The sequence below is a fragment of the Lepidochelys kempii genome, chromosome 4 (assembly GCF_965140265.1).
Source record: "Lepidochelys kempii isolate rLepKem1 chromosome 4, rLepKem1.hap2, whole genome shotgun sequence".
Taxonomy (NCBI): domain Eukaryota; kingdom Metazoa; phylum Chordata; order Testudines; family Cheloniidae; genus Lepidochelys; species Lepidochelys kempii.
In genome coordinates this window covers 94,312,754-94,327,991 of record NC_133259.1, presented here as the reverse complement: position 1 = coordinate 94,327,991, position 15,238 = coordinate 94,312,754, and the positions used below count along the sequence as shown (strand labels likewise).

The following is a 15,238-nucleotide window of genomic DNA, read 5'->3' as shown; positions in this document are numbered from 1 at the left end:
GAGATGTATTGTTTTCTTAAGCTCAAAGGTGGCATTGTGTTTTGAGTTCTGTTTTAGTTCTGCGGCAAACCACATTAATGAATGGAATTCAAAGCATTAATCTACTGAATACCTTTTTCCCCCGTCTTTCCATATACCAAAATAAACCAATATTTACCCAGTAAAATTAATAGGTTTTTTTGCACTGATTTTCACCTGTTTTTGTTGTTGTGGTAATAAACACTGATACATTCCTGGGAAAAATTAAATAAAATAAAAACTGAAAATGAAGGGCCCTAATAATTCTACACAGATGAACCCTGAGGAAAATTCTTCCTTCCTTTTTTGCGCTTTTCAACAAAGTTTTATTCACATGAACTCATGTAACTTATGTTTCTTTGATTGGAACCAAAATTCAGATCAGCATCTATTCATATTCTCTCTCTCTAACTGCTAAAAAACCAACACAATGGCTCTTTAATATTTAATTGATGATATCATTTTGCAGGTTTTAGTTTAAAGGTAACCATAGCACAAACACATTCATTATTAACTGTAGAACTGCAGTGTAGGCTCTTGGGAATCCTCTTTCCTTTACACTTCAGTTTAATATGAGTGCTGCTGTCCCTGGAAAACAGTTCTGATATTGTTTTAAAGTGTGGCAAGTTGGCAATTACAGTCACAGCCTAAACCAGAACAATGTAAATGGCGGATATCAATAGATGGGACAATGCTTAAAAGCGAGATGAAGACTGAAGGTGAGAGGAAGCTGAGGAAAGTCCGATTTCGAATTGCTTCCTCTCACAGTGGGAGAGTACTAAAGGAAGTGTATGCAGATGGAGAAACCGCAGACTCTTTGGATTCTGAATATACCAGTAGTTCAGAGACTGACCAAACCAGCAGACTGAGTGAAGCGGATGGACAGCAGAATGGACATTTAGGATCTGAGTGTGATGAAAATGAGAATGAGCAAGATGACTTGTTCATTTTAGTGAGAGCTACTAAAGAGAGGGGCTTTGGTACAAAACGAGTCAACATTCTAAGCAAAAATGGTACAGTGAGAGGAGTCAAACACAAAGTCAGTGCTGGTCAAGCCCTCTTTAACAATTTGTCAAAAATATTTCAGGTAAGTGAAGCAGCTTTGCTAATTGTGAAAACTTTCATTTACCCTGTGTCTCATCTTTTTCTCCTATTTCTTTCAAGCCTCTCTTATTTTATGAGTTCTCATACTTCAGTATTCATAACTGATGCCACTGAAGGCTCCCATGTACAGGAGAGAATGATTGTTCCTATACCAACTCCACAGCACAAATTGGTTTGGAAACTTCTCTCAGTATTCACCTCCCCTAGGGTTTGCTGGCTAAAAATGGATACTCTCTGCCTAGCATGTAAAGACCTGGAGTGAGGATATGACTGAAGAAATTAATTTTCAGCTTCATTAGAAGCATTAAGAGTGATATATGGGGTCATATGCCATTTCCAGCCCTATGGTATCTGTTTTAACTGGTTTACCATGACATCTGCTATCCTTTCTCTATAAATAATTCTGTTGTGTTTAACCCAATTAGTAAGTCAAATTAGATGCAGAATACCACCAATGACACATCTCCCATTTAAAGGTTAATGATATCTAGTCAGATGTCTCTCTTATTAAGGTCTGTTTCTCACTAATCTGCTGGAAGGAACTGAAAACCTATATTTAAAATGGTTTATGCCACTTTGAACCCTTAGGCTGAAAGCCAGATTTCTCAGAAAAATAAAATAAAATTGTCTTTTTTTAAAATAGCTTAGATTTCATACAATAATACTACAACATCTACTATTCACTAGCTCTGCTATACTATTTTTGAATTATTAATGTTCAAATTGTGCTAGCATGCGTATTGTTATTCATGGTTTCCCAGAAGGAATCGATGTCCAATGTGTTTATCATGATATTGAAAATTAACACATGCTAGTTTTAGAGGATGTATTGTTTTAGAAGCATTTGTGTAATATCTAAGGGGGGTGGGGTTTTATATAAGTACTTATTTATTTAAATTAAATGTTCTATTTATGATTTATGAGAAGTCTCTCTGAGTTTTATGCTGTGTTCTTATTTAACAAACATGTAATCTTATTACAGTCACCCTTGCCTTCCTATCCCCGGGTTTAGAACATAAGATCTTCAGGGCAGGAACCATGGGCCTAATTCTGCTCTCACCAATTTTATACCAGTGTAAATCCATTGACTTCAGTGGAGTCACTCCTGTTAAGTGCAATAAGAATCTGGTCCAGCAACTTTACTTATTTCTGTGAAATGTCTAGAAGGATGGCATTCGGGAAAGGCTTCACAGGAAAATAGCCAGAGAAAACTATACACAGAGAAGGTAGATTAGACTCTTGGTTTTCATGTGTTCCTCCACTGGATGATATCATTGCCAACAGAAAGAAACTACTCTGAAAAACTGGAACACACAGATATTTTAAACAGTTTGAACAAAGCATAAGGAAAGTTCCCTGCACAACAGTCACCACAAATTCAAGGTTCAGAGTCTAGCGGAGAGGAATTATCTTTTGCCAATGATTTCTATGGCATGAAGTCTGTAACACTGATTAGTATAAATGTGGGATACCAGAGTGCAAAGGTTTCCTTTGAGACTGCTGGAGTCCTGTGTGAGATCTGTTCAGATATCCCTCCTTATTAAAAATGGAATGGTATCTGCCTTCCTCTTGAAAAAAGATCACCACCGCATGATTTCTATTGTTATTCCATGAGCTTGATCAGGACCTTCTCTTCCCCAACAAAAGAGAGTGTAAAAAGTAGTAATTTTGTGGTAAAAGGTATGACAAGATAATTTTGTTTCTCTCTCAAAAGGATATGCTTCAGCACCCTCTGGTCTATGGACCTTCTAGAGGGTCCAATGTTGAAGAGCTGTGACTGTCTGCAGTTGTATTCTTTTCTCTATAGGGAAGGGGCAACTAGCTGTATAACAGTTCAGTCAAACTTTTATGGAGGTTCCAATATCTGAGGTGAGATTCTGACCTTGCTTGCATGTTGATTCAGAACTAAATGGCCTGATTATATGTTTGTCAGGATCCTTACCTGAAACAGTCATTTGAAATCCCAAAGTATGCACAGAAATTCCTGGGTCAATCCTGAGTCTAAGTTGTGGATGGATTCTTGAATATTATTATTTGGATCAGAGTAACTAAGAAATGATTTATAATGAAAAATGTGATTTGGAATCTCAAGCATGCAGTATGTGTGTGTCCTGTGATCACTAACAGTGGCTTCTCGAGGTATACTGCCAGTTGTGGCCACACGATTTTGGTCCTCTGGCCCAACTTCCACATCAAAGCCTTTGTTAACAACTACTAACTGTGGCAAATATTCTCTAGTGTTGAGCAATGGCAGACTTCAAAACAAGTAATTTCTAGCAGGAAGTAGAGACACTCCATATATATACAGAGACAAGTGCAGATTTTGGTAAATGGAGTTTGGTGAAGCAGGCAAGCTGTTTTCATCTTTTATACTCAGAAGGACTAAGAATACCTGAGCCCAGCAAGTCTTCTGTGAATTTTAAATGTTCCAGAGAGATTTTTGGATTTTGAATAATTCTCTATTCATGCTACTGAGTGCACCCCTATGGAAGTGCTGCAGATAGTTCCTTCAAAAAGGCTACCTATTCAGACATGGCTCATGGCCACCACACCTTTAATGAATATGAGCAGAGTAGATCTGTTAGGTGGGAAATATTTCTAGATTAAAACAAGAATTTGCCTGTTGTTGAAGCCCAGTCAGAGAGAGAGTTTACACATAGATCCGTTGCTCACTTCTACAAGAAGACTTGGAGCATCTCTGCCACAAGGCAGATGGATGGCTAATGATTTCAGCCATTTGTGAAACAGTAACTGGGATTGAAACCTCAGTTTATCTAATAATTGGTCCCTGTACATACTTTTGGGTTCAACCATATATTGAAATGCTCTGCAAATAAGAGGGGCCACAGCAATTCAACCAAGCTTAATCATTTACACCTGAGGTTTGAGGCAGGTATTGAAAGTGCTGAAAGATGGCCAAGACAGCACCAAGAAAGTTACTTTCTCGGCTCGCAGGGTGGGGATGCTATTACCCTTGGCAATTCAAACAGGTCATGCAGGGAACTGCATGGTGTGAAGGGAATTATGCTGGGGTTCGGGGCGGGTTTAATTCCATTTTAGGATGTGGATGCTTTGAAATTGGGGTAGGGAGGCTGCCACGAAACCAGCCCTTCTGATACCCCAATGGGAGCTTGGTTTCTATAGCAACTCCTTCCCACTTTCCTCTAAGCTGCTGGTGCCTGAAATAGAGAATGTTGCCATAGCAACCCCCTCAGCCTCTCCTTGTGCTTCAGTGAAGATGGGAACAAGGTTGCCATGGCAACATCTTCCCACTTCCTTTTAATGTGAGTTGATGCCTCCAGCAAGGAAGGAGACATAATTCCCCTGTCTTCCTGCAGCATGCTCTGAAGCCTGTGGGTGGAGGACTCACTTTGTGTCCAGCCTGGAGCACAGGGCCGGGGAGGCCTCAACCCAGTTGATATAAAGCATTTTCCACTGAGTCCAGAGTGGGGTTCTAAGTTAATGACCCTCACTGGCTACTCAGTACTAGGCCTGAGACCCTATCAGCGACTCCACTGGGTACTTGGAACCAGGCTTAAGTAATATCAATGACCTTGTTGGATGCTCAAGACTAGGCCTGGGGCCTACTGAGGGTCATGTTATCACTCAGAACAAGGTTTGAACCTCATAGATGTCTTCTTTAGGTATTCAAGATTAGGACTGGAACACATTGATAACCTTTTTGAATGCTCAGGACCAGGCCTAAGACATGTTGATATGCACTCAGGACTCAGTGTGTTGGTGACAAGGCATTTGTCACTAGGAGTTCAGTATAGCTAAATTGAGCAGATACTTGTGATTGAAGCTACAGCAGACAATCAACTAGAGATCCTCAACCATCAGCATTTGAAAAGGAACTGCACTCCAAGAATGCCCTACTGCTGCATGCCCTCAATGGGAAGGAAGATACCACCTTCTGGCATAGAACTATGGGAGTGACCTGCTACTTATACTCAGGGTGGGATCCAGGAAGGGACTTAGGTGTTGCAATACTGACTGTCACAGTACCTAACTTTTAGGTGCCTAGAAAATCATAGGAACAAGATTGCAATCCACGAAGCTGAGTAAGACACCTAGGCTCCCTATACAATGAATGGGAGGAGAGAGAAGGACTGTGTAGCCCAGAGATTGGGGCACGCACCTGGGATGTCAGAGACCCTGAGTCCCTTCCCCCTGCTCCAACCTCTCTTTCATTATTTATCCACGGTGGAACAACTTCAACAGGAACGACTGAGGGAGCCCCACATCAGAATAACTCAGTGGCTAGAGCTCTGTCCTGACAGGTGGGAGACCCCTGTTCAAATCCTCTCTCACCCTCTGGCAGAGAGAGTGGTGACATGAACCTGAGTCTCTCACATCGCAGGTGAGTGCTCTAAGCACTGGGCTAAAAGTTATAAGGTGGGTACCACCATCTCATCCAGCTGGTGCCCTATGCATAGGTGCAGTCTGAACATGCCTACCATACTGGGTCCTCCCATGAGAGTTAGGTGGATGACTGCCTGTCTTTCCCTGGTTTGTGAATCACCCTGGGGCTTAGGTTGGAGAGGAGTCTTGGTGCCCAGAGTAGCACTGCACATGTTCAGAGGTAGAGACATAAGGACATTTTAATCTGAAAAGCTGAGGCACTGAATGAGTTTAGGCACCTACTGGGTCAGTGGGAGTGTTGTGGGTGGCAGTGGAACCAAAACTGGGATGTAGGCACTGAAAACAGGAACTTAGTTGCCTAAGTCTGGAGTTTAGGTGCCTAAATTCTCTCATGGATCTTATTTTAGGAGCATATACTCATTGGATGCAGCTGTGGTTTAACTGTTGTCTTTAGATTAGTTTAGTAATATTGATTTGAGGTTTATAGTAATACTCTGCACACTCATTAATTAAATATACTTAATCTCTATGGCACACGTTTTTAGTACCTCTACAGGCTTGAATATGCCTACGATTTTTCTATAAAATATAAGAATGGCGTGATTTCTGTTTTCTTAAAATAAATGCTAACACTCCTCAGAACCAATCTTTGGTGACTTGCGTATGCCTCATATAGCATCTAGGTAATATAGAGCAAAACTGAGTGAATCATTTGGTACATCGCTAACTAGCATGATGTTCAATTCATGCTAGATTTCCTACCACAAGGTGTGGTACAGTGGAGCCCAGGCAAAAGATTTGTACAGATCCTTTCCCTCCTTATCACAGTTCCAGCAGAGATCTTTTTATTTAATTCCAGGCTTATAACACTCTGCTGGGCATCTAGTATGTTCTGAAAGGTCACTTGCTGTTTGATTAACTGCAGAACTAAATCAAGGCAAGCCTGCTAGCATCCATTATATTAGGGGAGGTGCGGTTAACAAATCTGATTAATGTATTTGTGGATGTAGCAATAAGTGCTTTTCAAGCTCTTTTCCAATACAATGTCATAGACAAGACTAATGTGTAATGTTGCAAAGTATAGTATTGACAATGAAATACTCAGCTAGATAGAGTTAGCTTGTTAAGACTGAAGAGAGGGGTGGTAAATGGTGAAATCAGATAAAAATGCAACAAATGGAGTGCTTCAGGGATTGTTTTGCAAGCCCCTTGTCATTTTCTCTGTTCATCGGTGACCTGGGGGAGTGAATATGTGATGATGTTTTCAACTTTGCAGATGCTGCAAAAATAGGAGGGCTGACCAATACCAAATAGCAAGCAGAATAGAGCCAATGGGAGTTCAAAAAAGAATTGTGCTTTAAATAGTACAAGCTGCAAAACACTGTTTGGGAAAGGATTTGGGAGTGACAGGTGAAGGGAAACCTAAAATTATAGGCTGGATGGAATGTAGCTACAGCCCCTTATTAGGGGCAGAGTGGAGGTCATAATCCCCAGAACTCTAGAGGACACAGGAGAAGAATGAATACTGTACCCCTATTTGGAGAGAGTCATTGCTCTTGCCCTCCCACTCCCTGGTCAGATTTTCATCATGGGCCACAGTAGTCCTGCAGAGTCCTTTGACTCCCTTAACATAAAGGTTCCCACTGGACCTGAATCATACTTATGGGGAGCAAGAGGAAGAGAAGCTTCTTGTGCCAGAGCCTCCTTGTGGGATGTCTGCACAAGACATAGGTTCCAAAATAGCAGATTTCACAGAAAAGGGAATTGCAAGGTCAGCAGTACCAGTCAGCCAGGCTGCTATGGAACCCCAGCTGTAATCTAAAGCTACATCATTTGTATGGATCTTGAAGGAGAGTGACCTTCCTCCTTTGGGATAAATTCTGATATGCAGGTTTATTTTAACTTATACTTCCTTGTGCCAGCTTTCACTTGGAATCTTGTGACCATTCTGAGCACTATATTATAGAAGTCTATTGAAGAATTAGAGAGTAGATGAAAAATGGTAACAAGGCTGACAAATGCCAGTGGAGTAATAGCTGTGAGAAGTTAGGAAAATTAGATTTCTGTCCATTAGAAAATAGAAAAGGCATAACTGGAGTGTCCAAAATCTGAGAGAGGCATGGGAAGGGAGAAAACTGTTGTTGCAAAACAATTTAAAGAAGCCATGTAATTTTGTCAAGTTACCTCAACTGCTTGGGACTAATACTGTAGTTTTCCTATAGTTAGTTTTATAGAACCACGTGCTGAATAATTACATTGATTCCAAAAGGAGGATTTTAAACTCTGGGTTAATGGTCTTTCAGTTAGAGTCTATGGTTGATTAATTAGTGTATTAGTACCTGTTGTTCCCAGACTGCAAAAACAGCTATACATCAGCAGGTTTAGACAAGAGCATTATTATAGTGGCACTGTGCATGCTGTTACAGTTAAGGGTTTACTGGTGCTGCGTTGAAACACCTTACTGTTAAGGGTTTATAAATAGACTGGAAAAAATACAAGTTTCTGAAAGCTGATATACAAGATTTCAGACACGAGGGACTTCCCCTCCCCTCCAATTTTCCCCTAAGTTAGAGGGAAAAAAATCTTTTGACTGCTTGATTTACTGAATATCAAGAAACCAGCAACCAAAGCAAACCATGATATTTGATTGTTTGATTTCATCAGCGATTGTTCCATAAAAGTGGATTAGTTTTTGTTATTTTGGAGAAAGTAATATACATGTTTTTATTTTGAAAATTTCATCCAGCTCTGTATAGTACAGGCTCTTAGACCATGACCTACATGTAATCAGAGCTCCACAGATGCCGGTAAAGGATTCTTGCTCTATCCTGCTGAGGGACCCACAAGTGTGAACCCTTATTCTCATGTGGAATACTGGTGAAATCAGTGGTGCTCTGGATATAAATGGGATTTCTTGGCATTTCTTTTCCATGTTTGCATACATACCTATCTAATTATCCAGAATATTTCCTGAATCAGGAAAATCTACATGTTTATCCACTGCTCCTTGGATCCTCTGTAGTCATTTTCACCTCTTCATGGCCTTTTATGATGAGATTACTGGTTCTGTGGATGAAGGGAAAGCAGTGGATGTATTGTTTCTTGACTTTAGCAAAGCTTTTGACATGGTCTCCCACAGTATTCTTGTCAGCAAGTTAAGGAAGTATGGGCTGGATGAATGCACTATAAGGTGGGTAGAAAGCTGGCTAGATAGTTGGGCTCAACGGGTAGTGATCAATGGCTCCATGTCTAGTTGGCAGCCGGTATCAAGTGGAGTGCCCCAAGGGTCGGTCCTGGGGCCGGTTTTGTTCAATATCTTCATAAATGATCTCAAGGATGGTGTGGATTGCACTCTCAGCAAATTTGCAGATGATACGAAACTGGGAGAAGTGGTAGATACGCTGGAGGGGAGGGATAGGATAAAGAAGGACCTAGACAAATTGGAGGATTGGGCCAAAAGAAATCTGATGAGGTTCAATAAGGATAAGTGCAGGGTCCTGCACTTAGGATGGAAGAATCCAATGCACCGCTACAGACTAGGGACCGAATGGCTAGGCAGCAGTTCTGCGGAAAAGGACCTAGGGGTGACAGTGGACGAGAAGCTGGATATGAGTCAGCAGTGTGCCCTTGTTGCCAAGAAGGCCAATGGCATTTTGGGATGTATAAGTAGGGGCATAGCGAGCAGATCGAAGGACGTGATCGTTCCCCTCTATTCGACATTGGTGAGGCCTCATCTGGAGTACTGTGTCCAGTTTTGGGCCCCACACTACAGGAAGGATGTGGATAAATTGGAGAGAGTCCAGCGAAGGGCAACAAAAATGATTAGGGGTCTGGAACATATGACTTATGAGGAGAGGCTGAGGGAGCTGGGATTGTTTAGCCTGCAGAAGAGAAGAATGAGGGGGGATTTGATAGCTGCTTTCAACTACCTGAAAGGGGGTTCCAAAGAGGATGGCTCTAGACTGTTCTCAATGATAGCAGATGACAGAACGAGGAGTAATGGTCTCAAGTTGCAGTGGGGGAGGTTTAGATTGGATATTAGGAAAAACTTTTTCACTAAGAGGGTGGTGAAACACTGGAATGCATTACCTAGGGAGGTGGTAGAATCTCCTTCCTTAGAGGTTTTTAAGGTCAGGCTTGACAAAGCCCTGGCTGGGATGATTTAACTGGGAATTGGTCCTGCTTCGAGCAGGGCGTTGGACTAGATGACCTTCAGGGGTCCCTTCCAACCCTGATATTCTATGATTCTATGGTGAGTGTATATTGTTACCAAACTGAGTTCTCTGTTCACACTGGCAGCAGCATTTATATCTCCTTTGCATGGGTGACAATGCCTACAATAGGCACAAGGCAGTTGAGAATTGTCTTATGCATTTGCAGTACAATATTAAAGAGGATGTTAGTTTAAAAATCTCTAGACAACCTAGAACCACACGTTCAAATCTTAACAGGATTGCCTCTGCACTCCATCCTTCCATGGTAGAAAAACTGAGCTTCCTGCAGCTTTCCACACATGGGTCTGAATTCCAGATGCCACCAGGATCCAAGGGTAGGAGGCAATTGTAACTTCACACCTACCCTATTCAAGGTCTGGGTGGGGGCTGTTTTGACTTCTGGCACAGATTAGAGCACTCAGGCCTACCCTAACTTGTGCCTAATTGCCTATGGTCACAAGGAGTTATTGCAGAGTTCACAAAAGCAAGCTGCTGTCAGCTACATGAGAAGGGCAAGAGTGAGCTAGAGCTCTGCAGCCATTTCTATGCCAGGGATACTTTCCATAAAGAGGAGGAAATTCCCTAATAGGCACATCCATTGACTTTACAACCTCTTAACAGCAGCAGCAGAGCCCGCACACAGGGGAAACAGTATAACAGTGAATGAAGCTCCTAACTTTAGTCTCTAGCCTGTCTTCAACAAGGCATTCAGATTCTGAATTAGCATCCAAAATGCATTCCCTTCCTTCAATGTGGCATCATCATTAACACATTCTCCCCAAAACTAGCTGTTCTTGGGTTTCACTGCAGGACCTACTCTATCCTTCTTCTATCCCCTCACCCCCTTCCATCTTTTAGAGAGTCACCAGCCTCTCTTCTATCCAGCTGGTCACTAACAAGATCCATCTGCCAGCATTAATCATCAATCAACAGTAACAACCCTGCACCTTTTTGCAGAGTCTACTACCTGTGCTTTGTAGGGTGACTCAACAGAACAATGATGTGTTCCTGTTGCAAGGTCTTTCTGAACCAACCTTAAAACTTGGTCCTGTGTACAGACATTTTAAAAATGCTTGTCATGTTTGCAGGAGTAGGGGAGTAGCTTGTCATGTTTGCTGTCCTGACCAAATTCCTGCCCGGCCCCCCATTATTGAGCAACAAGCTGTTCACTGGTTGCCTTTCTCCTCTGTGCTGGATGGATTCCTGTGATGCTGTATATATATATAGTTTGTGAAGAACTTTAGGTTAAAAGGTGAAATGTAAATGTTGTAAATAATTTACATGTATAAACTGTCCTAGGTGCTTAGCAGCTGAAGTCAACCATCCAGGTTCAGGATAGTGCATATGTGGAAACTGAATGTCCTGCAGCTGATTTTAATATTTGCATGGAAGGTCATTTAGAGTAATGTCTAAACCATGAAAATATTATAACAAACGTCTGGCCTCTTCAGTCTTCACATCTGTCATCAAACTGTGCAACTATTGATGTTGTGAAAATGGGGACAGAACTCTCCTCTTCCTAGTCCAAAAGCACATGCTCCTACCATTTGAGCTAAAAGGGAATCTCCTTTAGTGGCTCGTTGTCTGGGGCCCATGACAAATAGTGCTGATTTCATCCAGTAGAAGGCAATGGTACAAATACACAGCCAGTTAATTACAGCATAATACTATTTAGTTCTGAAGTTTTGTCACACTCTTAACAGCACCTCAGAAGGCACTGAGCCTGCACTGGGGTTTGCAAATACTGACTAGCTGAATAAGAATATTACACAATATTCCTGCAATACTGATGTTGTGCAGCAAAGGAAATCTGATATACAGTTTTAGCACCTGATCATAAACCAGTGACAAGTCAGCCAATCATATGCTAACCAGCATGACTGCCACGTGGAAGTGGTTAAGTAGCAGTTTCCTTCAGACCAAAAAAAAAAAAAAAAAAAAAGAGAAAGTAATGATGTATTTGCAGATGAGAATCAGAATGAGAAGCAGCTAGACTACTCAGGTCTGTCAGAGCAGGCTGCAGACATCTGCGTGCTGTGGCTGGCGGTTTATTGCACACTGCATCCATACAAGATACATAATTAACAGCTTAAAGAAAGAAACAGTTGAAAGTATCCTGTAGGTGGTCTATCGGTTGGCTAAGAACAAAGTTTCCAGCAGCTACTGCAATAGTCTGCAGGATTATGAGTAAATCCCTAGTTTAACTGCATTAAAATAGGTTTTAAAATGAGGGAAATTTGCAGCCAGAAATAAAGGTATGGAACTTTAAATTTTCCTTTGCCCCCTTTCATCACATGCTCATAGCATCTGGTAGCAAATATGAAAAGTACTGGAGTATAAACATTTATCAAACTTCACCATTTAAGCCAGTCTCTATTTATAAGTAATTCGTGTACTACCTCTTTTCTGCTGGTGCTGGATAAGGTTCAGGAGAAAGATTCCTCCCAAACCAAACAGCCGAACTGCAGCGTTTTGCTAGGCACAAGAAACACATGCAGCAGCAGCATAATTCTACACAGCCTTCCTCCGCTATCCAAATCAGCAAAGCTGGTCACAGAAATGCTGCTGGAGTCAGTGAAGTATGGACTCATTTCGCACATGACAAGAAAGATGACAGAAAAGCTATTTACTGTAAGTTGTGGGAAGCATTTAAACAACCATACAACAACTCTGCTTTTAGCGATCTCCAGAGGCACCGTCCATCAATACTATCAGAGGAGAATGTCTGCTATACCACAAAATCACCACATCTTTCCTTTGCCCTCCTCCCCTGCCCCCAGAAACATGCAAAAGTTTGTCCTCAGCTGATATGTGCACAGGTCTACAGCAACGAACAATATCATGTCTTATACTTATGAACCCCTGAACCAATCAATAAATACCAATGCAAAAGTCCAATCATAAAATCCTTCTGTATCAGGTTGCCCCCTAGTAACTAGTTTGGAACATCAGTGGCTACTGAATGGGTGATAATACTTTCAAAAGAAGCCCACAGAAAAACGAAGGCTTAACAAGACATGCAGCAGCTAGTTGTAAGTAAATTATTTTTACAAAATCCTTCTTGTTCACACAGTTCATGTGATATAGAATGCAGTCAGAACCCCCTCTAATCCTGCGACTGGGGCCATAATCTTTAAAAAGAAAATGCAGTGTTGTGTGTGTGTAACTGAATGATGATGTGCTTCTGCTTTCCATATACTGCATCTTTTATTGCAAGAGGAGTATCTCTGCCTGCTGCAGAGCCATCTGTGAAGCAGTTGCCTTTGTGTTTCAATTCAGATGCAGAACGTCACAAAGTGCAGAACAGCAGAACTGGTGAAAGATGACAATGTTAAACACCGCCACACCTGCCTCCACCAATCATAGGTCTTAATGTGCTTCTTGAAAGTTACAGTTTAGTTCTTTCAATCAGGCTGATGCACAACTGAAGCATCCATAAGCCACAACCCCCAATGCCATCCGGAGAAACAACAAAACAGAAACACAACCCATCTCAGCACCCCCTCCCACAAAAAACCAAAGACCAGCCACCAGCCTCAACCTCCCCAAACAAAAAAAAAAAATCCCTCCTAAATAAACCCTTCAAAAAACACACACCAAAGGAAGAAAGTAATTTACAAAAGCAAATACTTCCTTAGTGATTCATTCAGAGGATGGATTCTGTGGGAGCTGCTGAGTGCTCAGGACTTTTGAAACCCAGGTTACTGATCTAGAGGCTTTGATCTGGACCTAGAAGTCTCTCTCTGAGCACCCATTTTTGAGATTAGCCATGACAGAAAGAAAAATTATCACACATTCTTCATATGACTGTTTGGTGGTTAGAAGGGCATTTTTACAGTTAATATTTGCAACTAAGTGCAAATTACTTCATCTTCACTTACAGAACTTTGTGTTCCTGTAAGTAACCTTGTACAGTATGGAGACATCACATCCTCAGCTGTTCTAAAATTCTGTAATGAAGGCATGATACAGGAGGGCGAGAGGTATAAAAATAGGGACGGTGTCCCACATTGAAAAAATTCAGCCCAAGATTTTATTCTGTCCATACTCGGACTTCAGTGGAGGATCTAGGTACTCACACTTTTGGAAAAAATCAGGCTACTTAGTTAGGTGCCTATCTTTAGGCATCCACTGAGAAGCTTGGCGATCTATCTGCTTACTTCAGTTTTTTCTATAGCACCTATCACTGAAGTATCAGAGCACTTCCTTGAACTCTCATGAACACTTTGCCCGACAGTCTTTTCCCTAGAAGATATTGGTCCCTCTCCCTAAGGATCTATGAAAACAGTAAATCCAGGTGTTTTTTTCCCCCTTCTTCATTTTGATATTGTTCTCCCATGTATTTCTGTTGTTTTAATTGTAGCTCTGATTGGCGATTCTCTAGTAATGGGGGTGGATGAGATCTATCCAGGACCATAGGTTTGTCATGACACATGGCTGCCACAGGCCCCTCCCTGCATCATGACTCTCCACCCACCTAGAGTAGAGGTTGCAGGGAGGAAGTCTTCTCCTTTCCCAGATAGGCAAGAGCAGCAGTAATGGGACCCTTATATCCCCCACTCGAACAGTAGCAGGGCTTCTCTTTCCCTTTGAGAGCTGCAGGGGTCACAGCAGGAGTTCCCTCTCTTTCCCTGGAGAGACAGTGGCCCCACTATTTACCGCAGCACTGGGGTTTTATCTACATGGGTGGGTGGCCAGGCCCACTGCACTCCTCTCTTCCTGCCATACATTGAGTTCTTGGTTGTGGTGATATTGGTGGGACCTGCAGAGCAATGTATCTAGGAGTTAATATAACCCATGCTTGCTTGTTGTGGTGCTTCCCCCCCGACTCCCAGTGGTACCTAAACCATCTAGAGAGTAATGAGTCTGCTATAGTCTTAACTAAGAGCAAGTGTTTAGTGCATGCAATAGAGGCTCATGGATTTAGCACCAGAGGTCCCAGGTTTAATCTTACCTGCCAACGGCATTCCATTTAACACGCCATTGAGCTGAATGTGGAAGTTCACATCTCTTGTAGCTATTGCTTCAGGCTCTCTGCAAACTCAGGCAGTCATCATTGTGTTGGTTACACTTAAGTCACAAGTGACAAAGGGAACTAGCAGGCTAATTAACCCAGATTCAGCCTGTAGAGACATGAGACATATTAGTAGATAATGATTGTGGTGTGTGTGAGTTATATATACATATACACACACACACTAGTTAGTTCCTGTCTATCACTGTATTCTGGTAATTCAGAGATCAAAAATAGATATGAACATTTAAATGAACTATGAATATAGTAATATCACTGTCTTGTGATATCATAGAATATCAGCTTTGGAAGGGACCTCAGGAGGTCATCTAGTCCAACCCCCTTGCTCAAAGCAGGACCAATCCCCAACTAAATCATCCCAGCCAGGGCTTTGTCAAGCCTGACCTTAAAAATATCTAAGGAAGGAGATTCCACCACTTCCCTAGGTAATGCATTCCAGTGTTTCACCACCCTCCTAGTGAAAACATTTTTCCTAATATCCAACCTAAACCTCCCACACTGC

General features: G+C 41.8%; 1 protein-coding gene across 1 annotated transcript in view; it reads left to right on the top strand.

Annotated features, from left to right (window-relative positions):
* Positions 1-709: 709 nt before the first annotated feature.
* Positions 710-15,238, top strand: part of GRXCR1 (glutaredoxin and cysteine rich domain containing 1) — a 61,223-nt gene continuing 46,694 nt past the window's right edge. The window contains exon 1 of the mRNA XM_073340109.1: positions 710-1,105. Within this exon, the coding sequence (XP_073196210.1) occupies positions 710-1,105 (396 nt within the window). The remainder of the gene's footprint in view (positions 1,106-15,238) is intronic.